Below are 27,046 nucleotides of genomic sequence, written 5' to 3' on the forward strand. Positions count from 1 at the left end.
CCCTGGCTTTTGACCATGCCTGAGGCTTTGCTTCTGTTTGTGGTGTTTTTGATGTTTCTTTATTTTACATGTCTTTTCCTACTATTTCTTTTGATTGTTATTTTTGGTGTGTATTAACTTTTTTTTTGTCAATGATTAGTGATGTACAGCACTTTGTTGCAGCTATGTTTGTTTTTAAAGTGCTATATAAATAAAATTATTATTATTTATTATTATTATATATATATATGTTGCATGGCTTGCTGTGTGGCGAGATGGCGATCGACGTCATCGCGCCGAGGCCCCCCCCCCTCTCCGCCACGCCCTTTATTGTGACGTCACAGTGGGCGGGGGGCGGGGCTTGTTGGAGGGAGGTAGGTGGGGGGGGAGGGTAGTTCGCGCGTGCGCGCTGCCCGGACCCGTCGGGCGTCAGGAAGTCAGCGCGAGCCGGTGGGGGCGGGGGGGCCGGCGGGAGTGAGAGCGAGCGAGAGAGAGTGAGTTGTCCGCTAACTTCGACGGCCCCGAGACAACAACAAACATGACAGAGTTCGACGCCAACCCGTTCGCGGACCCGGTGGAAATAAACCCCTTTCAGGTAGAGAAAGCCGCCGCGCTTTCGCGTTCGTTTGTTCGTTCGTTCGTTCGTCGATCGATGGTCAAAACGAAATGTTCGGCTGGGCCTCAGCCGTTCTCGAGCGAAACCTAACTTGCTGGCTGGTGATTGACGGGGCGCTCGGCCAATGGAGAGGCAGCCCGTGGTCGACCCGGCCCCCAAAGTGGGCGGGACGTGGCCAGGCGGTTGATCAAGTTAGATTGTCGCGGCACAGCCTTTGCCTGTCGGACAAAACTTTTAGTGCAAAAGTTATTGGCGAAAAAGGGTCCTGTAGCCTTCATTGACAGAGTCAGGCTTTTGTTTCCCCCTCTCCTCCAAAACTTGTTTCCCCCTCTCCTCCAAAACTTGTTTCCCCCTCTCCTCCAAAACTTGCTTCCCCCTCTCCTCCAAAACTTGTTTCCCCCTCTCCTCCAAAACTTGTTTCCCCCTCTCCTCCAAAACTTGTTTCCCCCTCTCCTCCAAAACTTGTTTCCCCCTCTCCCCCAAAACTCTCCTCCAAAACTTGTTTCCCCCTCTCCTCCAAAACTTGTTTCCCCCTCTCCTCCAAAACTTGTTTCCCCCTCTCCTCCAAAACTTGTTTCCCCCTCTCCTCCAAAACTTGTTTCCCCCTCTCCTCCAAAACTTGTTTCCCCCTCTCCTCCAAAACGTGTTTCCCCCTCTCCTCCAAATCTTGTTTCCCCCTCTCCTCCAAAACTTGTTTCCCCCTCTCCTCCAAAACTTGTTTCCCCCTCTCCCCCAAATCTGTAGAGAGATCTGCAGTTCCTTCTAATTTAGAGTGTGAACCTGACCATGACCAGGGTTTAAAGTGGGTAGGAAGGAACTGCAGATGCTGGTTTACATTTTCAGTGGAGCAGACCCATTCCTTCTCTCTACAGATGCAGCCTGACCCGCTGAGTTATTCAAGGAACTGCAGATGCTGGTTTAAGCCGAAGATTGTCACAGAATGCTGGATTAGTTCACTTGCAGTCTGAAGAAGGGTCTCGATCCGAAACGTCACCCATTCGAGATTGCTGCCTGACCCGCTGAGTTCCTCCAGCATTTTGTATCTATCAAGGGTTTAAAGTGAAGCAGGAAACAGGTGCAGCGCACTCCTTAAGAAAGGCCAATCCCAGAGTTTGAGTAACGTCCACACCCATTCCTTCATGTCGTCATTTTTTTTTAAAATAAACTAGAGTTGCTCTTTAAAATGAAGTATCATTTGGGATTATTTTTGCACGGATTTGCAACATAGGAACGAAGCATTCAGAAATCAAGACAAAATGCACAGGTATTAGAGAATCACAAAGTGTTGGAGTAACTCAGCAGGTCAGGCAGTATCTCTGGAGAAAATGGACGGATGATGTTGTGGGTTGGGATCTTTCTTCAGACTGAGAGTTTTTGTCACAGTCACTATATCTGGCGATGCAGTTAGAATCCCTTATCATTATTCAGCAGAACTCTAGCTTTTGTAATGAAACTGCCTTGAACTGAAACGTTGACTGTTTTGATCTCCAAAACTGCTGTATAACTTGCAGAGTCTTTGTTCTTCAGATTATCAGCATCTTAAGTTTATTTATCTGCTTTTTGGTTGCCTGCTTTTGGTGTCTTCCAGCCAATATGTCATTACGTTACTTGTCCTTCTTCTTACCCTGCTTACCTTTTGCCATCATAAGCCACTCTGACAATCGAGTAGTTAATACCACCTCCTCACTGTATGCTGGGCAAATAAATTTCTCTTAACTTTAGATTTGTTTATCTATGTTTACCTAATCAAATTTTTTCATTATTTCAACTTATTGCACACCTATTTTATCCTTTTCCAGAGAAGACTCGGACTATTTATTATTTCCTGATTATTCGGTATAATCACCTTATTTTTTATCCATCTTCAATGCATTTTATGATCACAACTGTTTGTGGGACTATGTGTGATCTATTTTATTTCATCACTTCCTTGACGTAGAAATGTTGCTGCATCCTTATTTACAAATTGACTTAAATTGTCCAGTTCTACTTTTTAATTCTATTTTGTTTGTAAACTACCCCTAATTTATTATGGTATTTATCTATACCATTATATGTGGACCTGTATTTCTGCCTCCAAATACCATAAAGATCTTAAAATTGTTTCAGTGCTGGATATGGTGCTTTTGAAGAAAGTAAGACATCAATGTTTTGTGAATTTAGTATCATCAGCGGGTCAGATAGCATCTCTGGAGAAAAGGAATAGGTGGGTTTAGTCGAGACTCTTCTTCAGACTGAGTTTGGGGAAGGGGAAACGAGAGATATAGACGGTGATATCGAGAGATATAGGCGTTGGATTAAATTTGACATTGAACCACAAAGATCAATTGAGAATGAAGGAATAAAGAAAACGCTCATGGAGGAAATTCCTGAGCCTAGTCAAGGAATCTGAAACTACGGCACCATCGTTAAATGACAATTCAAGAGTTGGAGTAACGTGAGGCTGTAAAGTAGAGCATGAAAACTGGGATCGTTGTTGTATAATTAATGCATTACTCAACATTGAACCAGCTAGGTTAACAAACCTGGGTGGCGGTGGTGGTCTGAAGAAGGGTCGGGACCTGAAACATCGCCTATTTCCTTCGCTCCATAGATGCTGCCTCACCCGCTGAGTTTCTCCAGCATTTCTGTCTACCTTGGGTGGTGGTGTGTGTGACTTGGTACCGAATAGGATACAGGCAGGAAATTCTGAGTAAATCCAAATTTACTGAGGATTGAAAGGAGATAAAAATCATGAAATTCATAAATGGGGTCCTGGTTTGAACTCAAAACTCTTATGTTAGTGGTGATTAAAACAAGTCGAGAGTGTTTAATTGACATATGTACTGACTATGGAACAATAACATTCTTACTTGGCCCATTAACACTATAACAGACAAATAAATATGTGATCATCAGTAATACAATACCAGGCCCAGTAATAGTGCAAAATCAAACTCTATAGTGCAATCAGTCCAAAATCCATAGTAGATTATAGTTAGTTAGTATTGTGCCATGTTCAAGAGCCTGATTGGTGCTGGGAAGAAGCTGTTCTTGAACATGAATGTAATGGTTTTCGGGCTTCTGTACAACCACCTTCATGGTAGAGAGATGGGAACATGGCCAGGATGGTGTGTGTCTTTTGATGATACTAGCTGCCTTTTTGAGGCAATGCCACCTTCAGCGGTGGGGAAGTCAGTACCTGTAATGGATTGGACAATGTTTACCACTTTCTGCAGCCCCCTGAGTGTTTCCATTACCCAACCAGGCCATGATGCAACCAGTCAGCAAGCACAGTGGGATTATAGAATTAACTGTTAAGTCTTTTTATCGAGTCCGCATCACAAGATTAGAAATTGTTCAACTAGAGCTGAACACCCTTCTCGGCATCTGCATACAGTTGCATCTTGCGCTTCTTGTGCGTGGTGGTGGAAAGATTGGTGGAAATAGGGCCATGATGTGAATGCTCTTTCCTTGACCCCAACTGTTACATAATAGCAGAAGAAGTAGGGCAGCAAAGGAGGAACACGGTCAGGTGAACAATTAGTAAAAGCTCATTGCATCTGGAGTAGATCTATGTTCTTCGATTGGATTCCCCAGTGATATCATTGTCTGGGATTTTTTTTCCATTATTTCACGTCTCAGAATTTAGCAGCTAGGCTGCAAAAATGCTTTTCATTTGGACTTAGATGCATATTTTCCAAAGTTTAGGTGCTTCCAGAGAGGCTATACTTTTGCATTTAAAAACATGCGCATGTATTTGGCACATTGGATTGAAATTCTAGCAATGTACTGTGTGTATTCAATTACACACTTTTGAATATTTATTTAACGGCTGTAAAGTTTTTTCTCTTAAGATGGACTAAGGAGAAGACTTAAATTTCAGTTTCAACAAGCAGAAGTGTAAGATAAGATTCTCCACAGCTGAGGTCGTGTGACTCCCTACCCCTTAAAATGGCCTGAAAGGCTTCAAAGTTGCTATGTCAAAGCAGAAAAAGGGTAAAATTGGACAGTCTACCCAACATCACATTGTCTGTGCTGACTTTTTTTGTTGCACTCTATTCTACTCTCACCATACAGCCTTGCAAATTCTTTCCTTTCAGATACTTTTCATTTCATTTAAATAAATCAAAGTAACCTTCTAAGTCAATTGGTAAATCTATTTGGTACCCTTTCATTATTTCCTGCAGTATGGGGCCCAGAATTGGACACAGTGCTTCAGTTCTGCCACAGTTTCTTCCTTACTCACATACTCCATGCCTCTGCTTATAATGAATTTCACAATCTGCTGCACCAATTTCAGAAAAATATACACAGATGCTTGCTGATTTCTGTTCTGGTATCTGCTGTTATAACAGTCAAATTTAGATTATATTGTCCCTTAGCCTTTCTATCAAGATGCAGTGATTCATATTTTTCATTACATAGTGATTAATTTCACCATGCTACCGGCATCTTCATTGTTCATGACATCTCAGCCGCAGTACTGAAGAGTGGTCCAGCTGTTGCAATACCGTTCCAGTACAATTTTGAAAAACTGGCATTTTTCATTGATGTGAAAATTTGCTCAATTGTTGTGTTAACAAAAAACTGGATAAATTGAATACCTCACCCCAACCTTGGATCAAAGCATTGAATTTTAGAGATGAGAGAGCAAGTCTTCCTTTCACACAAAGGCTATACTTGATTGTCGCATCAAGGTTTCTTGATAAAACAGATATGAATGGGAAAATGTAAGCTTTATCTGACTGAATACAGTAGGACTAAGCCACCGTTCAGATGTGGGCTGATAACGTATGCCACAAATTCCAGACAGACGCCTAATAACCTATCCTTAATGAACACCACTGAATTATCAGTAATTATGGAAGATCCCAAAGGAAACTAAACTGGACTAACCACTGTCTTTGCCGATTAATGCATGTGTAGTATAACTACAAGAGCAAGTCAGGTTGAGCATCCTGTGTTAAGGAGCTTGCTTCCTGGTACCACAAAGCCTTTATACCACCTGCGTGGCATGATGTAATGCTGTTTGCTTGCCTTGAAGATAGAACTCCAACACCATCCAGGGGAAAGTTGAATTGGCAATCCATTCAATCCCCCAAATGTGTATTCCTTTAGTGTTGCACAATGTCTGCAGCCTTGCAAATTCTTTCCTTTCAGATACTTTTCATTTCATTTAAATAAATCAAAGTAACCTTCTAAGTCAATTGGTAAATCTATTTGGTACCCTTTCATTATTTCCTGCAGTATGGGGCCCAGAATTGGACACAGTGCTTCAGTTCTGCCACAGTTTCTTCCTTGCTCATATACTCCATGCCTCTGCTTATAATGAATTTCACAATCTGCTGCACCCCTTTCAGCAAAATATACACAGATGCTTGCTGATTTCTGTTCTGGTATCTGCTGTTATAACAGTCAAATTTAGATTATATTGTCCCTTAGCCTTTCTATCAAGATGCAGTGATTCATATTTTTCATTACATAGTGATTAATTTCACCATGCTACCGGCATCTTCATTGTTCATGACATCTCAGCCGCAGTACTGAAGAGTGGTCCAGCTGTTGCAATACCGTTCCAGTACAATTTTTAAAAACTGGCATTTTTCATTGATGTGAAAATTTGCTCAATTGTTGTGTTAACAAAAAACTGGATAAATTGAATACCTCACCTCAACCTTGGATCAAACCATTGAATTTTAGAGATGAGAGAGCAAGTCTTCCTTTCACACAAAGGCTATACTTGATTGTCGCATCAAGGTTTCTTGATAAAACAGATATGAATGGGAAAATGTAAGCTTTATCTGACTGAATACAGTAGGACTAAGCCACCGTTCAGATGTGGGCTGATAACGTATGCCACAAATTCCAGACAGACGCCTAATAACCTATCCTTAATGAACACCACTGAATTATCAGTAATTATGGAAGATCCCAAAGGAAACTAAACTGGACTAACCACTGTCTTTGCCGATTAATGCATGTGTAGTATAACTACAAGAGCAAGTCAGGTTGAGCATCCTGTGTTAAGGAGCTTGCTTCCTGGTACCACAAAGCCTTTATACCACCTGCGTGGCATGATGTAATGCTGTTTGCTTGCCTTGAAGATAGAACTCCAACACCATCCAGGGGAAAGTTGAATTGGCAATCCATTCAATCCCCCAAATGTGTATTCCTTTAGTGTTGCACAATGTCTGCTGTGGGTGCCATCTATAAAATGCATTCCTAAGCTTTTAAGACAATGCCTTGTAATATCTCGAATAAAATCGGAAGGCAGATGAGGGATATTTGCCCTTGCAGGTTCCCCTCCAAATTGCACACCTGCATTGGAAATATATTGCCTTTTCTCTGTTGTGTATAAATCCTGTTATTGAACAGAACAGTGAGGACCACCTTCGCAAGAAGGACTGCAGCAGTTCATGAAGGTGGCTTATCAGTACCACCATTGTCTTAGCAATTAGGTATGGTCAATAAATGGTACATTTTCCCATGATACCCACATCCCAAAAAACAAATAAACTATTTCAAATACATTTAAAGGGCGTTTCATTAATAATTGAAAAAGTCACAGTTAACGCTCTAATTCTGTATCATTATTTATAAAGTTGCAGACCTATCAAAGTACAACTACACAAAATAATCTAGTTAACTCCCAAGAAAGAACAATATGAAATTGATTTTTGGTGTGATGCTTTAAAAATATTCACTTTAGTTTACGCTTCATTTTACCTTATTTCCTCCGTAATTTCCAACCTACTGGAGAAATATAACAATTCTGTGCAGGTTTAAGTATCCCATGAAAAATAAATCACGGCTTTATGCAAACTATTAAGATTGTGTACTGTACCAATGCTATCTTTGCACATGGACATACATGTGAATTTGTGTCTGGTAAATTCCATCCAATCCGCCTCTGGTCCCCTCACATTCGTCTCCCTCTTCCTTTTAGCTCATCCACCTCCTACGCACGCATTACACCCACCGATCTCCTCCCCATCTGTTGGTTACTTATGCCGTTCACCTCTCTCTAATAGTTCCCACCATCACCTTTCTTATCTGATTTCAGAACCGGTTGCCTTTATGCTCCTGTTAATCACCCTCTGGCATTTGTGTCCGCCCCACCTGGCTCCGTCTGCTCTTTAGATAGACACAAAATGCTGGAGTAACTCAACGGCTCATGCAGCATCTCTGGATAGAAGACCCTTCTTCAGAATGAGTGTCAGGGAGAGAGAGACAGTGATAAGGAAGACTCCATCTCCATCTGCATTTCCATCGGCCCTTTCCTTTGTCAGCTTCTGTCGCCCTCCCCAATCTGACTCCACCTGCCAATCTGACCACCCTAACCCCTGTAACCCCTGTCTCAACCTTACTGGTCCTGTTTTACTCCTCTTCACTCTGTCGAGATGCCAATTTTTCGGGTCAACTCTACATATCTTCCCACCACAGATGTTGCTCGATCTACTGCGTTTCTTCTTCAGTTTGGTTTTGTTCTAATTCCAGAATATGCGGTCCCGTGTGTGCCCATGAATTTTATCATATTGTTGTATTTACACCATGATTTTTCAGTCTATTCGTCGCATGAATCTTGGCAAAGATATTTAGTGACTTGTTTGACTCTGACTGCCACAGCCAGGTTCAATTCCATTCTTGTTTGATGTTTTTAAAGAAACTTCAGCACTGAACAATGATTTAAAAAAACTTGTGTGTAAGAAAGAACTGCAAATGCTGGTTTAAATCGAAGGTAGACGCAAAATGCTGGAGCAACTCAGTGAGACAGGCAGCATCTCTGGAGAGAAGGAATAGGTGACGTTTCGGGTCGAGACCCTTCTTCAGACAAACTCATTTTGCTTTCTTCACCTCCCCCTCTCTGCCCTCAGCCCCATTGAGATATACCCAATTGCAGCTACCTTTTAGTAATTCAGAGCAGACTAAGTATATAACCGATCATGCTTTATCTGTGTCCCTAGGAGGGAACTGCAGATGCTGGTATGCACCGAAGATAGTCACCAAATGCTGGAGTAACTCAGCGGGACAGGCAGCATCTCTGGATAGAAGGTTTCTATCCAGAGATGCAGCCTGTCCTGCTGTTACTCCAGCATTTTGTGTCTATCCACACATCAGTTGATTCATTAAGCTACTAAACCATAACTTCAAATAAATCGACAAACCAATTAAATCCCTCTATCTCTCTCCTGTGGCATGTTCTGTTTACTATTTTATACATAATGTTTTCTCTCGCAGCCATACAGGCGACCCCCTGGCGACCACTCACGACCATACAGGTGACCCCCTGGTGACACCCCGCGATTAGGTTGATGCTTAAAATGATCAACAATTGGAATTGAGTTGTAATCTTGGATGCCACTGGATTTTTTGAAGGACTTCGACCTGACACTGGAATTTTCCAGTAGCGTTTGCACTAAACATTTGATTTTACACTGGTTTTGTTTTCCAGTAGCAACTGGTACTGGATTTTGTGACTTGCAAGCAGCTTGTCAATTGGGTTACAATAACTCTAGGTGTTTTGAAATACACAGCTGATTGATGTGGGACGATGCAGCTAACATTGGATCAGTTTTATCAGTAGGGAAAGGTTCCTGCTCAAACATTCCAATGCTATGTCTGCATGTTGGTGTTGGTGGCACTTATTGCACCACCCTACATTCATTGCTGCTATGCCAAAGTCGGAGTGTGGCCTTTCAGGAAATGCATAACATTTCATAGAAAATAGGTGCAGGAGTAGGCCATTTGGCCCTTCGAGCCAGCACCACCATTCAATATGATCATAGCTGATCATCTAAAACAATTACCCCGTTTCTGCTTTTTTTTTTTCCTCATATCTCTTGATTCCTTTAGCCCGAAGAGCTACATCTAACTCTTTCTTCTGTGGCAGAGAATTCCACAGATTCACAACACAATTTTCCTCATCTCAGTCCTAAATTGCCTACCCCTTATTCGTAAACTGACCCCTGGTTGAAGACATCCCCAACATTGAGAACATTTTTCCTGCATCTAGCCTGTCCAATCCTTTAAGAATGTTATGTTTCTATAAGATCCCCTTTCATTCTTCTAAATTCCAGTGAACACAGGCCCAGCCGACCCATTCTTTCAATTTCAATACCTAAATTCTGTTTTTATAGTGTTTTTAATGCAGCGAATATGCCTATGAGCAGCATTATCATTTATGCCAAGTTACATTAATGTGAGTGACCCAAACTGGGCTAAAGACACAAAGCATAAGCAAAAAGGAGTAGACCATTTAATTCCTTACACCTGCTTTGCCAGTCAAGGATATCATGGGATGATAGTTTAACTCATTGTAACTTTTCCAAGCTTGATCACTTATTTTGAGAATGAGACTCTTAGTTCTAGAGGTCCATCCAGGGAAACATCATCCCTGCATCTTACATGTCAAAACTGGAAGAATTTGTCCCCTCGACATGACTGGGAATAGGAGAAAATTAAGTTAGCTCTAACTTGCAGAGAAGGTGGGGGAGGGATGTCTTCACCCAGTGACGGCTTATGCATGTCCCACTGTGCAACTGCCTCACAACTTCTACTGTCATTTTGTATGATCAAGCAGGGGTTAAGAGACTCGCCCCCCTAATCCAAATTGAAATAGACTTGGAATTAATGGAGTTGCTTGAAGATGATGAGGGGAGTTACAGAACTCGCCATCCTTACAGCTGTTGAGATGGTTCCAATGTGGAGTGATTGACCCTCTGGATGCACAATGATTGTGAAAACTGGTACCTCTTGAATGGAGTAGGACTGGAGGAGATTGCGATGGCAACCGTGGAGTGTTTTGAAAACTGGGATGCAAAATTTGGAATTAAACCATTGACTACTTAAGATAGACACAAATAGCTGGAGTAACTCAGCGGGAGAGGCAGCATCTCTGGAGAGATGGGTGACATTTTGGGTCGAGACCCTTCAGACTGGTTAAATATAAGGGAAACGAAAGGTATAGATGATGATATAGAGAGACTGCTTAATATCAGCTAAATAACTCTGATTACTCCTTGAGCCATGTTTCAGACTTTTTTTATGCTGGCATTCTTCACAGTCAAGGCTGAATTGATAATGCTGGTGTATAATTAAATTGCATGAGGCAGAGGATAGACATCCAGTCATATGTAACTCATTCAATTACGCTGATCTTGTTTATTCTGGAGAGATTTTGCGAATAGATGTGCATGTATTCCTCGTGAATACTCTCTACAGTGTTAAACTAAGAATAAAATGTTATTTATTAACTCTTCTCTTCAGGGTGATGGCTACCTGTAACTTATTATTTTAATGCAGCAACCATGTATCTCTGTTGCCATTTAGTGATGCCAGAGGATATGTGTCCACGCACATTATATATAAACTATTCTTGCAGTTATGGTGGTACAGGCAATGCTACCCTAGATCTGAAGGAAAGCTTTTGGCTTCTAAATTGTCAATCTTTGCCTTCACTATGAGAATTGGTTCAAGTAAGCATGGTTGTTTCATACTCGCTTCAATATTGAAGCTGGCACTTTTAAAAATAAAATGGCTTGTCTAAGAGACCAGAAGGGATCCAGCAAATGAGATATGTTTAATCACTGATAGAATCTTTCATAAATTGCTGGGATAAAGATATGGACTAAAATATGCAGCTTGGCATTCTACTTTGTATAATTATTCCCCATTATTATTGTTCTGTGGAATAGGCCCTACAATTTTGTTTTATAAGTGATAGAGAGGAAGAGATTGCCAAATAAATGATTGAAATAATATAATGAGCACTTAAACAACTCATCTGAGCGATCTATCCAGATCAGTTTTGTTTTATAGTTTATAGTTATCTGTGAATGAATCTAGATTTTATTCTGTGTTTTGGGGAAGTAAGAAAATTGAACCTTGTTTAAATTGGCGGTGTTTATCCAAAAGTATTTAAACTCACAAGCCTCTTTTTGCCTTCTCAGGATCCTTCGGTAACTCAGCTGACTAATGCCAACCAGCAAGGTATTGATGATTTTAATCCATTCACCGAGAACAGCAGGCTGGTAAGTTTCAACATTGATGATATCTTGTCCTCATTTTAGGTCCATGGAGCAAACTTTAACAGTGGTCCTTTTTCCTAGCTCAGGAGTTGTAGAAGACTTCTATTGGCAGTTTTCTGCAGATTTGCCAAAGCAAAGTGACTGTTCAGACATGTTCTGTGCACAAATGTTTTTGGCTACAACACTTGAATTCTCAACTTGAGCTGATGAGGGATATCCAGAAATGTTGCAGTGTTTCCCCATCAGGTAGATGTATTTTTTAGTAACAGTTGATTGCTGGGAAGGAAGCAGGTGGGAGTGGCATTGAACAGGGTGGTAATTTGTCGGTTAAGCTTGCCGCACACCACAAGCTACTGGAAGTCCCTCAGTTAAGCTTGGTATGCAAATTGTCAATCATTGATTAGGCCATCTTATAAAAATCATGAGAAGGGACCCAAACATGTTGGATCCCACCCACGTTCTCCCTGTACATGTGTGGAATTTCAATGGGACTGTGGGCCCTGGAAGTAAGGTCACCAGCAAGTAGATTTTTGACAGGAAACCATGCAGCCTCTGTGTCATAGGTTCCGATGTTAATACCTATTTTATTTATTTTGTCTTCGTTTACATTATTAAAAGTCTAACTTTGAAAGTGGGTTTATCCGTAGTTTTACTTTAAATGTTGGGTGTGTTGTTTTGTCCAGTGTGCTAGTGAAATTAATTTCAAATAGTACAGTCACGCACACATGGCTAAATTGGATTTTTAAAATAATTTGGAGGAATAATAGGTTCCAGCATTGATATAAATAACTACCAGATGTTCCTTAGATAGCGATAATTGGTGTGATTCCCATGCTTTGTTAGATCTGTGTCATTTGTGTACTTTTATCAATTGACATAATGCATTCACTTTTTCCTCCTACCTGATTTCTTGCTCCCAACCTATTGAGAAATGTTAGCTACTCACCAGGAGTACAGTCCACACCACCAACCTTGGCTCTATACACTTCACTGAGTGTGGGGCTGAAAACATGGCTATGTTGCATGTAGTTCCAACATAGTTTATTCAGCATGGGAATATTCTCTTCTTGTTCGTCATCCAGGTCACAAAGCCCATTGTTGAACCCTATTAACTTTCTGGTTTTAAATTAGTTAACTTAATCAGGAGATTGGCCCCAATGTGCAAGGCACATGACTTGCACGTCTGAATAAGGGTTTCGACCCGAAACGTCGCCTATTTCCTTCGCCCCATAGATGCTGCCTCATCCACTGAGTTTCTCCAGCATTTTTGTCTACCTTCGGTTTTCCAGCATCTGCAGTTCCTTCTTAAACATGACGTTATTTTATGTTAACCTAATCCAGGGGGTGGGAGATTGCAACCTTCACATGGTTGGCCCCGTTTCGATGAATGCAATCAACCCGGCGTGTACAATCAAACAAAAACAAATAGAACAAGTTGTCCTACAACTTTAGGTTGTGCATGCCATATGCAAGAAGAAGAACCTAATCCAGGATTATATTTGTGATTGTTATTTACTGTATAAAGTGAGAAGGTTTTGTTAAATACAGTATTTCTCAAAGCTATTTTTGCTAAAGAGATAGATTTAACCCAATAAGCACTGAACAGAATAAATTGTTTAGTGCTTATGGTATCTATTGCGTTCTTCGTTATATTATTGTTTTTAATTGAATTGTTTTGTGTATGACATCCAAATAGGCAAAATAAAACTTCATTATTTATAATAAACCAGTTAGAACAATTCTACATATAGATTTACAACAATTGTGCTTTAATAATACTGCAGCGATTTATGAACCATGAATAAGAGAATGTATTTGTCACTTTGGTTGCCCAATGAATTCTGACGTTCAACGTTCAGTGCTATATAAAGTTGGATAAGTTAATTATATTTGACTGGTTCAGATGGGCATAACATGTCATGTACAATATCCGAATGAAAGCAATACATTCACATGCTGTCTAGGCCTAAATTGTTGCTCCTTCCCCCTCCTCTTCTCAACAAAGTGACAGTTGTTTGTTCAGCTTGTAGCTTGCCATTGCTGATATTAGATGGCTACTGTGTCTGCTCATAAACACTGGGTGCACTTTAAAAACAACTTGTGGCAACATGAGGCATGGTATACATGAGTTTTAGTTTTACTGTATGTTTTCTACAATCACAAATGACCTTTATTGCAGATTTGATTCCCGATGTGTGGAAAGGGTCTGATGATGTTTAATTCAAAGTTTGCACCTTGGTATGTTCGTAATTTTATTTTTACTCTTTAGACTCCTGCTGCAACAGATACCAAAGTTCCAACTGCACCGAAGGTTGCTCCTTCTCAGCCAGCAATCTTGCAGCCCACAGTGGAACCCAGTCCTCAGGTATGCTAAATAATGGAATGTTATGGAATTCTGTTGTGCAGTTAACATGCACAATAAATATAAAATCTTAATAGAAGCTGACTTAATTCAGTTAGTGGTATTTACTAACTTAATTCACGTAATTCAAACTGTGAATTGACAGATTGAACCAACCCATAAGAACAATGTACACCACAGATGAACGCACATTCTTTCACATAGCTGGGGATGAATGATCCTGCCTAATCCATAGCATGGGGTCCCCATTAATTACCCTCCTGTGTGACATCAATTAACTCTGACTGGATATTTTCCACGGTAGATTTAAAAAACCCATGAAAAGTATTTGAGAGGGAGTGTATCTGATCCGAGCCAACTGTTTTTCATTGCTGGGCAAGCTGTAGCTCTGTGTGGGGTACTCTCATCTCCTAAGTCTGATTCAAGTTCTGGTTCAAGTTCTATTCTGCAGAATAACCACACACATCTGGGCTGCTCACACAGTATTAAGGGAGTGTTACACTTCCAGAGCATCTTTAACATGAGACACTGAAAGGAGGGATTGTCTGCTGTCTCAAGTGGAGCAAAACATCCTGTGACACTATGTCAGGGAAGAGTGAGGGAGATTTACTTGATGTTCAGACCAATATTCATCCCATATTTAACACAGAAGAACAAATGTGTCATGCCATTGTTATTGACAGAATTTTGTGCACTAATTTGCAACCATTCATATTATTTTATAATAGTAGCAACCCATCAAAAATTGCTTCATTAACGGCAGACTCTTTCATGACTTAAAAGGAATGTGAAAAAAAGTTTGAATAAATAATAATACTTGGGCAGCACGGTGGTGCAGCGGTAGAGTTGCTGCCTTACAGTGCTCGGAGACCCCGTTTGATCCCAGCTATGGGCGCTGTCTATACGGAGTTTGTATGTTCTCTCCGTGACCTGCGTGGGTTTTCGAGATCTTTAATTTCCTCCCTCACGCCAAAGACGTACGGGTTTGCTTGGTATGAGCGTAAATTGTCCCTGGTGTGTGTAGGATAGTGTTAGCGTGTGGGGACTGCTGGTCAGTGCGGACTCGGGCCTGTTTCCGCGCTGTATCTCTAAACTAAACTAAAGTAATCTTGGGAATTATTTGCCTGTAAATGAAGGAAAATAAATCTTGGGTGTTTACAACGTGCAACAAAGATTCTAAAAATGCAGCATAATACAAAGAACAGGTTGAAGCATCATTGAATCGAACTGCAGATGCTGGAAATCTGAAATAAAACCAAAAGTGCTAGAAACATTCAGCAAGTCCGGCAGCATCTGTGGATGAAAAACAGTTAACATTTCAGGTTGTTTTATTGTCCCGTGGTTCAAGCAAGTTCTGTGTGTTCTTACAACTCTTAAAGCATCCCTTTTAATTTGTTGACATCTCATAATTGTGTGTAGTATTAATAAACAACTCCCTTATTACCATTTATTCTTTCGTCCCATTTCTTGATTGTATTCCTGCAGTGGAGATGTATTATTTCTGAATTCGACTTCATAGACAATTAACCAACACTAGGAATGAGAAAATGGGGAACTATAGTTAACCTTGCTGCATCAGTAGGAAATTGCTACAACCTATTATTAGGAAAGTGGTGGCATGTGATTTAGAAAAAATTAATAGGAGTGGTGAAAGTCGACATGGTTTCATGAAAGGGAAATGATGGTTGACAAATTTGTTGGGAGTCTTTGAGGTTGCAGCTAGTAGATATGGATATGATATTTTGGAGTTTTGGCATACTTAATCAGATAATGGAATGGTTACTGCACAGAAGGAAGCCATTCGGGTAATAATATCCATCACACATCACAGGTCATGGTACCATACAAAGGCTGCAAGCAAAGTTGAAGTATGTGCGATTGGAGGTAATATACTGGTGAGAGTTTGAAATGTTATCACACATGCCAGTTTAGGTGTGGTGGGGGGGGGTCTTAAGTCAATAATTAGTTCCTTGGATAAGCACAAAATGCTGGAAAAACTCTGCCGGACAGGCAGCATCTCTGGAGAATGGGTGATGTTTTGGGTTGAGACCCTTCAGACTTGGTCTTTTTAATGTTGAGGGAGATGTTGACGCGGCACCACTCACCAGATGTTCTGTCTCTCTCCTGTACGCTGGCTCGTACCCACCTGTGATGTGGCCAACAACAGTTGGGTGCTGCTGGGATAGGTGCGTGGAGGCCCTGACTGTTCACAATCTGTAACCCTAAGGATTAAGTTGAGTGTAAAAATCACAGGTTTGGTGCAGATGTAGACTAGTGTGCTGGTGGCTGGTGTGGGTTGTAACAAGGATGTGGACATGTAGCGGTAGGTTGAGTGAGTAAGCAAGTATAAAGTGGAATAAAACGGGGGAAACAATTAGGTTTCTCTAATTTTGGTTGTGAGGGTGCAAGAGTTGAATTTTTATTTAATGTAGAGAGATTATAGCCCAAGTGAGACCATACCTTGAATATTATGGAAATCCATCTCCCTCAAGGCAAACTTGTGATAGAGAGAGTGATCTGAAGTTCACTTGATTCATTCTTGGTTCTAACCTACGTTCTAAATTTTTTCGGAATTCTTGGTTCTCAAAGAGATTTTGATTTGATTTTAGAAAAATGAGAGATGACTTCATATGGAGATGCCGAGTTGGGGTTTTGCTGACTCTAGGGTATTTTGAGTCTGGGGTAAGGTTATAATTAGGCCATTTGGCCCATCAAGATACAGTCACGAAAGTAGGTGTCAGCCAATTGGAACAGAAATTAGAAAAAGTCTTCACCCGAAGGGTAGTGAATCTTTGGAATTCTCTACATGAGAAGATGGTGAAGGCTCCCTGAACACTTTTACTAAATCACAGATTATTATTAAAATGTAGAGTAAAAGATATTAAGGCAATGATGAGGTAGTTAAGGCAAGTACTATAACAACATTTAAAAGACATTTGGACAGGTACATGGATACGAAAGGTTTAATGACCAAACTTTGGCAGGCAGAACTAGTGGAGATGGGGTATCTTGGTTGGCATGGGCAAATTGGGTCTGTTCCTTTCTGTATGACTAAGCATTGAGGGTTTGTGTTCATTCAGGATAGTGGTGCCCAGGTGAAAGATTGGCCTTGAGATCATTGAATCGAGAACAGAAACCAGTTGCAGAATGGCTTACTGCCTCTACTTATGCTGCAAGCTAGTAAAGAATATAGAATATATTCAAACAAATAATATATTTAGTGATATCTATAAGATAGAGCCTTGTTGAAAGAGTATATTTGCTTAATTACTATATCTAAAGTAAGTCTTAAATTTTGAAACTTGATCAGAATTATTTTAGATAGTAATTTATGAAGATTTTCTGTTTTTTTTAGTTTAGTGCCAATGTTATGTCTTTATAGTAAAACAGGAGTCATTCTCAAAAGTTCTATCTAGCTTCAAATGTATTCAATGATACTGTCAGGGGCTGCTCACTTTTTTAATCTCCAGTTAAAAGTTTACTTCAACTTTATTTTAGGAAGTTATACAATTTTTGATACAACAGATAACCCTCTTTTTTTAGCTGTAGTCTTTTTGAAAATTTGGCAAATTTGCCCAATTTAGATGATTGGAATGGTAGATTTTCCATAGTTCCAATCATTCACTCTAAACAGTTAGTATTTTGCTATTTGGGTTATTAGTATGTTTCCCCAAGAGTGATCATGATTTGTGTCAATGATTGTGCATACTAGATGAGGAATGAGAACTTTTGAGATGGGCCCTTTCAGCAGTTGCAGATTATGGAAATAGACTCTCTAGCTTGTATTGCAGATACTACTGTTGCATCAGGCCAGGAAGTTTCTGACTACCTTATCCAATCCATTATCTACTCCAATTAACAATGACAAGTATTCAGAGACCTGCAGGTTATTAGGGGGAATTCCTTTCGAGTGTAAAGACAAGGTGAGAAGGACGATAGAATAAGGTAGGCTTGCTAACTGAGTATTTAAAAAGGCAGATATGTTAAATATAACCTTGGTTTTTGATGCGCTTTTTCTGTTTTTGTATTTTATCAATGATCTTGCATACTGTTTTGGTTTGAATAAGTACCTATCTTAGTATCAACGTGCTTCAAGCACATAACTCAAACTGAGAATGTAACCCGATTTCTTTATTGCTTCAGTAATTTCTGCTCTTCATGCCCAACTGAATAAGTGACTATTCAAATGGATGGTGGGGAGGCACTAGAAGTTCCCTTTCATCATGTTTGGCATAACATTCATCATATTGTTTCTCTTTCCCCCCCCCCCCCCATCCTTCCTCCATCTCATCACATGCTGATTGTTTATCAACTTGAATTTAATAGCTTTCAATAATCGAAGAAAGGTTTGTGAACTGTTATTTCTGCCAGAGCCTCTCCTTTCTATCAGCTGTGTGTGTTGACAGTGACAGGTATTGCATTGATGGCATGGTGCCTGATTTACCATATGGTTTTATCTAATACAGGTCTTGCATTGGGACGTGTTAGATAAAGGCCCACTGGCATAATGTAATGCCATCCTTAATAGACCAGCCATAATTGTCGGCAAGTTATTGGAATAGTTCTGTGTCCATCAAAAAAACAAGTTTAAATTGGTATTACTTTATGTCATGCAGGTCACTTGCTTGGGGGGGGGGGGGGGGGGGAGCTGAGCTTTCAGCTAATCAGTTTTGGACTGTAAATTAAATTTTAATTTGGAGTCATAGTGATACAGTGTGGACACTGTCCTTTCAGCCTAACTTGCCCACATCGTCCAACATGTCCCATCTATACTCGTCCCACCTACCCGCATTTTGGTCTAATTCACCCCAAAGCTGTCCTATCCATGCAGCAACCCTGTCCTATCCATGTTGTTTCCAAAGTTTAAAAAGATAATATTTACTCCTTCCACGTAATGCAGCCCTTCTTCACTACCCACCGCATTCACCTGTTTGATGGGCCATTTTTCTTTAGTAGAGATCCAAGCTTGTTTTATAGAGAATTAGCAGAACCAGTCTTAAGTTGAAATTGTACAGCTCAGAGGTGGATCCAGTTTTCTTCCAACACATTTCCCCATGCCTCTGCCACATGGACATTGTTTTGGGAATTTGAATGGTTAGTAAGGGGGGGGGGATTTATTTATCTGCGGAGATGTTGATCATTGCCATTTTTAATATTTTTTTTCTTGAATAACGCAGGCCAATGTCTCAGCTGCACAATTGGTACTGCTTCGACAGCAGGAAGAGCTAGAGAGAAAAGCTGCTGAACTAGACCGCAAGGAACAAGAACTCAAAAATGAAAGTTATAATGGTAGGAATTGGTTCATCTAGCATTCCTATGCCCATGCATAACATTCATCATTCTCTATAAATTAATCTATGGTCTTTTTCGATTATATTCTAGTCATGTGCTCCTTCTCTTGACTTTTGCTGCCTTGGGGGCCATTTTCCCCACTCAAACCTTCATCCATCTTTCTGAGTGTAGTTATTTTACTAAAGCTTCATCTACACCATTCCTTTCAAAGGCATGCGTACAACCTAACACTTTAGCCATCTATTCTAATTTTGTCATTGCTCGGGTGAAAAGCAGGTCAAGTCTGTTTCTGTTCATATTTTCTGCCATGCTTTAGAGCTTGAATGAGCAACAAACCGTTATGAAATATGTATAGTAGAAACAGGCATTTCAGCAAAATGTATTAACATTTTTTTAAAAAAGGACAATTCCTTCCACTTGAATTGTGGCCATTTTCAGAGGTGATTAAGTACCATCTGTGCACAGCAAGATTGTTAAGCCTTCATTTTAATGCTTGGGATGGTTTTGAGGAGGCATTGCACAATGTAGTTAGATTTACACACCTTACTGGAAACATTGTGTACCTGGAAGTTAGAATTGAATAATGTATGAAAAATTGTTCTGGCCCCAGGCTTGAATTAACAATTGCAGTTCATCAAACCTTAACAGTTTTAAGTTCAATGAACTTTAGAGGCCTGTGTCATTTTTAGAAAACCCTTCCTCTTTAACACTTCTGGAAGTTTTTCTTCTAATGTTTCTTTGTTCTTCTGCACAGCAAAAAGAAATAATTGGCCCCCTCTGCCATCGTTCTGCCCCGTCAAGCCATGCTTCTACCAGGACTTTGCAGCAGAGATCCCAGCAGGCTTCCAGAGGACAGTAAAAATGTTGTACTATTTGTGGATGTGTAAGTGTATAGATTTTACTATCTCAAGTTTAAAAAAAAAAATCACAATGTTTGTGGTTCCCACGGTGCATTCGTTGCTGACTGGGCCTGACACTGATGAAGCTCCCAACTTGCTTCCTTGATCTATCTACAGTGTGCTAGGTGATCCAGCCTCAAGGGCTTGGCAGCAACACAAGCTGGAGAAATTAGAGAACTGTTTGTGTTCTCAATCAATCTGAGAAAGATTGAGTTTCTTAATATGTAGGCTGAGGGATGACCTTAGAGAGGTGTATAAAATCATGCAGGAAATAGGGTGAATTCAATCTTTTACCCAGAGTAGAGGAATTAAGGTGAAAGGAGAATGATTTATAGGAACCAGTGGGGCAACATTTTCCATACAGAGGGTAGTGGGTTTATGGAGCAAGCTCCCAGAGGAAGAAGATGAGTAGGTACAATAACAGCATTTAAAATACATTTGGATAGATCAAAGTCAAGTTTATTCATCACATACACATACGAGATGTGCAGTGAAATGAAAAGTGGCGATGCTTGCGGATTGTGCAAAAAAAACTACAAAACAGAATGGAACAGAAACACATAGTCACATATTACATACTTGTGGGAGGAAAAAAATAAAAAGAACAGCAATTTTAAAAAGACACAACAGTAAAAAGGTACAGTAAAGTTAGTCCCTGGAGAGATAGGTGTTTACAGTCCTAATGGCCACTGAGAAGAAACTCCTTCTCAACCTCTCCGTTTTCACAGCATGGCAACGGAGGTGTTTGCCTGACCGTACAAGCTGGAACAGTCCATTTTGTTGGCTCTGGAGTTGTACCTTCTGATGTATAGTTCCAGCAGGGGGGCGAGTGTAGTTCCCATATTGCGTTCGGCCGAACACACTACTCTCTGCAGATCCTTCTTGTCCTAGGCAGAGCAGTTCCCAAACCAAGGATACATGGATAGGGAAGGTTTAGAGGGATATGGGCCAATCGCAGGCGGGGAGGTGGGACTAGCATTGATGGGGCTGTGCAAGTTGGGCCAAAGGGCCTCTTTCTGTGCTGTATGACTCAATCATCATATAAGTAACAATATTCAAGTGGCACCTTTTGTTTTTTTCTTGTTTATGATGGTATCTACTGTACTGTGTTTACAGACATGTTCTGCTGCAGGTAAGAATACAGGACATGACAATAAAACGCTCTTGACTCAAAGTCCTGTTAAGATATTAGCTGTTTAAGAAATGTGAAAGGTGACAGTAATTGAGGTGGTGGTTGGAAATAATGTGAGCTAGACATCTGCTTTCAAAGCAATCGTCTGCAAATAAATGAGCTGAATGATATATTTCACAGTTGGTTGATTTTAGAATGTCAGCAGCCAAGTTTCTTGAAGTGATGGCCTGAACAAATGTGATTGTGTGAACATTAAAGCTTCACCTGGTGAAAGGTCGTCAACCTAGAATATCAACTGTGTATTCTCTCCACAGACACTGCCCAGCCTATTGTGATTTTCCAGCATTTATTATTTTTAGTTTAGTTTATTGTCACGTATACAGAGGTAAAGTGGAAAGCTTTTGTGTGTTGCGTGTTATTCAGTCAGCTGAAAGACTTTACATGATTAGAATCAAGCTGTGTACAGATAAAGTACAAAGAGAATAACGTTTGGTTCACAATAAAGTCCGGAAAAGTTCGATTAAAGATTTATTACAGATTTTCAGCATCTGCAATGTTTTGCTCTCCGATTGAAACTTGGCCTTTCGTTCTTCCAACAGTTCATTCAATCACACTATTCTTGAACCTCCTTGCTTGCCTGGCTGAATTTATTCAGGATGCTAAACATGGAGTCGACTTTGGCTTGGCCATCTTGTGGTTTTTGCTCTTCACTCCTTGTGCCTTCCTGTGTTGGTACAGGCCAGTTTACAAGGCTTTCAGGTAAGATATTTTTATTAATGTATCCAAAGTTTGTCTAATTTTTAGTGGTGAAATAATTTAAACTTATTTCCAACAATATATTTTTTTAAATATTCCAAAGTGTGGAATGATTTTCTTTTGAGGTAGCTTATGCACAGTTATTACTACATTTTTTAACATAAAATCAAGACTTAGGCTAAATGTTCTAAGCCTAATTTTTTTCCAATTGTTTTTCAGGTCTGACAGTTCATTCAACTTCTTTTTCTTCTTCTTCGTGTTCTTCTGTCAAATAGCTCTCTATGTCATTCAGGCAGTCGGCATTCCCAACTGGGGTGTCAGGTAAGCGTTTACCTTTATTGATGTCACGTATACCGAGGACAGTGAAAATATTTTATTTGAGTGCTATCTAATCAAATCGGATAATACTGTGCATGAATCCAACCAAGCTAAATACAAGCACAAAGGGTCGACCAAAGAAAAAGAAACCACAATGCAGAATATAGTTCCCAGCAATGTAGCATAACAGTTCCTAGAGAATACATCCAAGTCCGTAATGAAGTAATGTCAGTCTGAAGAAGGGTTTTGGCCCGAAACTTTGCATATTTCCTTCGCTCATCAGTCTGAAGGAGAGTTTCGGCCCGAAACCTTGCATATTTCCTTCGCTCCATAGATGCTGCTGCACCCGTTGAGTTTCTCCAACACTTTTGTCTACCTCCGTAATGAAGTAGATTAGAGAATAGGGGCTGTACCCTAGTTTATGAAAGGAACCTATTTTTTATGATGTATCAGGATGTCCATGCCGACCAGAATCCACCTACATGTCAGCGGCCAGGCTGTAATCGTACTCTACAATGTTGGAACAAAACGTTGCTTATTGTCATATTCCGTACATTAGCTCCAAAATGTTTTCTTCTCCTTTATATACTTTTTAGAAAGTAGCATGATGTTGTAATTTATTTAGAACCTACTGTAAGTCTAGCGAATGGGTTGCTTCTTGCTATAACAAAGGTCTTTTAGTTCTGCAAGAAAACATTAGCATGCTGCCAATTAAACTACTGTATTTCTTTTTGCAGTGGCTGGATTGCAGCTCTCAGTTGGACATCAACGAACATTGCTGTGGCAGTGGTTATGATGGTGGTGGCAGCATTTTTCACAGCATGTGCAGCCCTTGGTTTGTTTCTGATGCAAAGGGTAAGAATACACCCTTCAGATTATGCTTTGCCAATACTTTGTTGCTTCAGACGTGACTATTTCTAGTAGTCCATTTCTATTTCTGGCCTGGAAATCCACCTTCTAAAAGATGAATCTACTCCTGTTTGTATACTGTTTCTTACAAACTCCATGCTCCACTCTTTGTTAAGCTGCATTAGTTTAGTTTTGAGATACAATGCAGAAACAAGCCCTTCGGCCCACCGAGCCCACAATCCCCGCACGTTAACACTATCCCACACACACACACACACTAGGAGCAACTTACACGTGTGCCAAACCTACAAATCTGTGTGCCTTTGGAGTGTGGGAGGAAACCGAAGATCTCGGACAAAACCCACGGGCAGAACGTACAAACTCCGTACAGTTTGTGAACCTGGGGGACTGAATTAATCTTTTTTCCCTTTCTTCCAGGTACATTCGATATTCCGCAGGACGGGTGCTAGTTTTCAGCGAGCGCAGGAAGAATTCTCGCAAGGAGTCTTCACCAACCCCTCCGTGCGCAATGCTGCAGCCACAGCCGCATCAGCTGCTGCACAAAGCACCTTCCAGGGAAACTAAAATACTGAGAATTATTTCTCAAAGCTTTCCTATTTGTACGTTCTTTATAAAGATGCACTTTCATTGGTCAATATGTGTATTTTGTGTGTCTACCTAATAAGGGGGTAAAGATATTTGGCGTTAATCAGAGGGTTTCAAATAGATGCATTGACAATATCTCTACATTTCCTACTTTAAGGAAACAGCTGCTTAACTATCGGGGGAGAAAAATACATTTATATTTATGTATGTATTTTTTTCATATTTTGTATATGAAGAATCATTGACCAGTGTATTGATTATTGGAGAGGTACATTTACAGAAAAGGGTAAATATTAACTAACTTTGACTTTTTAAAATTGTCTTCATCCAACACACTGCATTTTATTAGTGTTTGAAGGTATTGATCAACACCATGTGGTGTATGATGATGATCTGTGTTCTGTAGCATCACTTTAGCCTGGTGGGGAAATGCTGGGTGTGAGCAGTTTTGGGAATGGTGGTCCGCTTGTTGTCATGGAAAAACTAGTGACAAAAGTCACATCAGAGGCCTCATTATGACAATACAGCGTGCATGCTTAAATAATCTACGAAAATAGGGTTTTCTATAAAAATAGACGTTTATTAAGTTCAAAATGTTTGGCTATTTAAAGAAAAGAAAGGTATTTAAAGACACAAGCCTGGAAATACATACCCCTGCAAGCCAAGCAGGTACTGAAAATAGAACATGCTAGTATTTCACAGAATTGTTTTTTAATTGCACAAACAATGAGTAAACATTAGTGCGCAAAACATATTTATGATGCTTTTTACTGTTCAGGTGAACTTTGTTCCATTTCTGAGCAAATATCCACACATAAAGCATCAACTGATCTATTCTCAGATGCTGAAAAAGCCTGACTCTTTGAATCAGCCCTAATTTGATGAATATCTTGATTTTTTTTTTCGTTATTGTCATAATAAATTTTCTTTAATCTGAGTTTGGTGCATATTTAAAGGTGTGCTTTTAGGCAATAGTAGTATTGGATGGGCTTTTTTTTCTTCCTTCAAAATAGCAGCTGCTCAGAAAACATGCTTGAAAGAACCACTTCAAATTAGCCTCCTTTTGAAAATGAAGTATTTCTGTGGGGTGCGAAGTGGAACAAATATTTAAAGGCAGATTTTTTTTTTAAAGGATTTAATTGGTCAGATTTAATGTTTTCTCTGAATGTTATAGTTCACTAAATTTGTCTTAATTCACTTGGATCTTAAAAAAATCACCTCATTTTAAATGCCTGCATTTACTCATTCTGATACTGATTTTGTAAATGGTGTTGTCTCTACTATCAAAGCTCCTCTCTATTTTAGGGTTTTGGCGAGTTTAGCAGATGGTTGTGCTGTTCCCTGCTGACAAAATTAATAACCAGCTGTTAAATAAACTGGGGTGCCTGTGGTGGGGACTACGTTGAGTTACTTTCTAACATCTAGACTGTATAGTTTTTATCTGTCAAATTTTTGTTTTCTCTATTCCTTTTTTGCATTTTAACGAAACTCCCTTCAAAATAACATTGTCCTTGATAACAAGAGAACATCGGTAACAAGAGAAACTGAGGATACCTGATGGTACCTGTTTTTCACTCTCACTTTCTCACTCTCTCTCACTCTCTGTCTCCAGATAACTAGCTTTAGTGCAAGCCCATAGGAAGTCACAGGTGTGCATATTGGTTCAGACTGTGATTTAGCCTCTGGGGAGTGAATGGCTCCGAACATGTTGTATCAGTCCCTTTCCAAATGTCGATATGACTGATACTCCCAGATCAAGGAAATTTCTCCGACTTGATCCTTCAGATCCTCGAGTTTGGGTGAACAATTTTATTGTGCTCTCTCGTTGGTGCAATTGCCACTAAAATGTTAGAATACATAGAAAATGTAGCTGCAGACTTTCTTTTTGAATTATTCACAAAGATTTCTCTTTTCCTCCCTGCAGGTTAGTTTGGCATATAACAGGTGCTGTACTACCAACTGAATATGAGCACATGAGCTTAGCACAAAACTAAACAGAAATGAGTGCAGTGTCCATTTTAGGGACTGTCACCCTTTAGCTCCAGAGCTCTTGGTTCACAGGACTTGTCTCCTATATTTGAGTATTGTATTAAAATCATATCAAAGTGAGCTGATGTAATTTTTTTTTTGATTTTCACAAATGTAAGTGGGATGTTCATTTGCTTGAGCAAACTTTCTATTGGAATGTATGGTGTTAGCTTGTTACTGTTAATATATTAAAAAATAAATCCATGCAAATGTCCTCTAAAACATTTGTGTTCCAATAAAAATCTTTATCTCTTTAGTTGTTGCTCCTTGGCTCTTCAGACATGAAAATGTTATGTGAACTGCAATTAATTTTTCCATCAAACCTAATGTCATTTCTCCCCTTCAAATATTTAAACCCAAAAATAAAAAGGGGGAGCTGAAATATATATAAATAATAATAATAAACTTTATTGCGGACTCGAGGTCCAGATAAGGGGCAACATTACATAAAAATGCATTGCATATTGAAAAATATTATAAAGTACATTTAAAATCTTAGTATATCACTTATAAAAGCATCATAAATTATATATTTAAAAAAAAACAATACATGAATTTAAAATACAGATTAAAAGAATGATCAATGTCCTACAACGAGACTACAATACCAGTGTCTCCACAGCTGGGATTCGTAGCGTGTAGCTTCTAAAGTAGTGACTCCTGCAGCCACAAACATATTACTAGCACTACACCATCTAGGTTTCCTTAGCAGTGTTCTCATGTCATCGTTATATGCCGCCTTTAGTCTCTGCAAACTTGTCTTTCCATAGTTCGTACCACAGGTGCGCAGTGTAGAGTGGTGTGCAGTATGCTCTAAATAGCGACATCTTCACCACATCTGCACACGCACCAAATTTACGCAAGAGAATATTCGCCTGTAAATACAGCATATGAATCCAGTCATCATGGGAATGAACTGGGGGGGGGGGGGGGGGGATGATAATGATTATTTGGTATATAGCTGTTATAAGTCATACAATATCTCAATGCATTGTTCAGTAATTACATATTCCTGGAATTAAACTGGCTGTCTCTCAGTCAAAGCATAATTCTGTTTTATCCAGTTCAGGCAACATCTGTGGAGAGAATTCTCTCGTTGAGGTCATCCATCACTTTGTGTATATGCTCAAGATTCCAGCATCTGTAGCTTCGTGTCACTTTGAGCATTTAGGGTAGGCTCTTTGCATCTTTAACTTTGAA

The 27,046-nt window shown here is 39.8% G+C and overlaps 1 protein-coding gene across 2 annotated transcripts; it reads left to right on the top strand.

Annotated features, from left to right (window-relative positions):
* The first annotated feature begins 413 nt into the window (after window positions 1-413).
* Window positions 414-26,102, top strand: LOC129713478 (secretory carrier-associated membrane protein 2-like). Of its 2 annotated transcripts, XM_055662530.1 has the most exons (10): window positions 414-574; window positions 11,527-11,607; window positions 13,874-13,969; window positions 19,144-19,255; window positions 20,013-20,141; window positions 21,889-22,048; window positions 22,265-22,366; window positions 23,101-23,218; window positions 23,651-23,832; window positions 25,743-26,102. In XM_055662530.1, the coding sequence occupies exons 1-9, from the start codon at window positions 518-520 to the stop codon at window positions 23,795-23,797; spliced, it is 1,002 nt and encodes a 333-aa protein (XP_055518505.1). In that variant the 5' UTR covers window positions 414-517; the 3' UTR covers window positions 23,798-23,832; window positions 25,743-26,102. The 2 variants fall into 2 exon arrangements, with proteins under 2 accessions (XP_055518505.1, XP_055518503.1); XM_055662528.1 differs by having other exon boundaries at window positions 23,651-26,102.
* Window positions 26,103-27,046: the final 944 nt, after the last annotated feature.

This window comes from Leucoraja erinacea, chromosome 36 (genome assembly GCF_028641065.1).
Source record: "Leucoraja erinacea ecotype New England chromosome 36, Leri_hhj_1, whole genome shotgun sequence".
Classification (NCBI taxonomy): Eukaryota; Metazoa; Chordata; class Chondrichthyes; order Rajiformes; family Rajidae; genus Leucoraja; species Leucoraja erinaceus.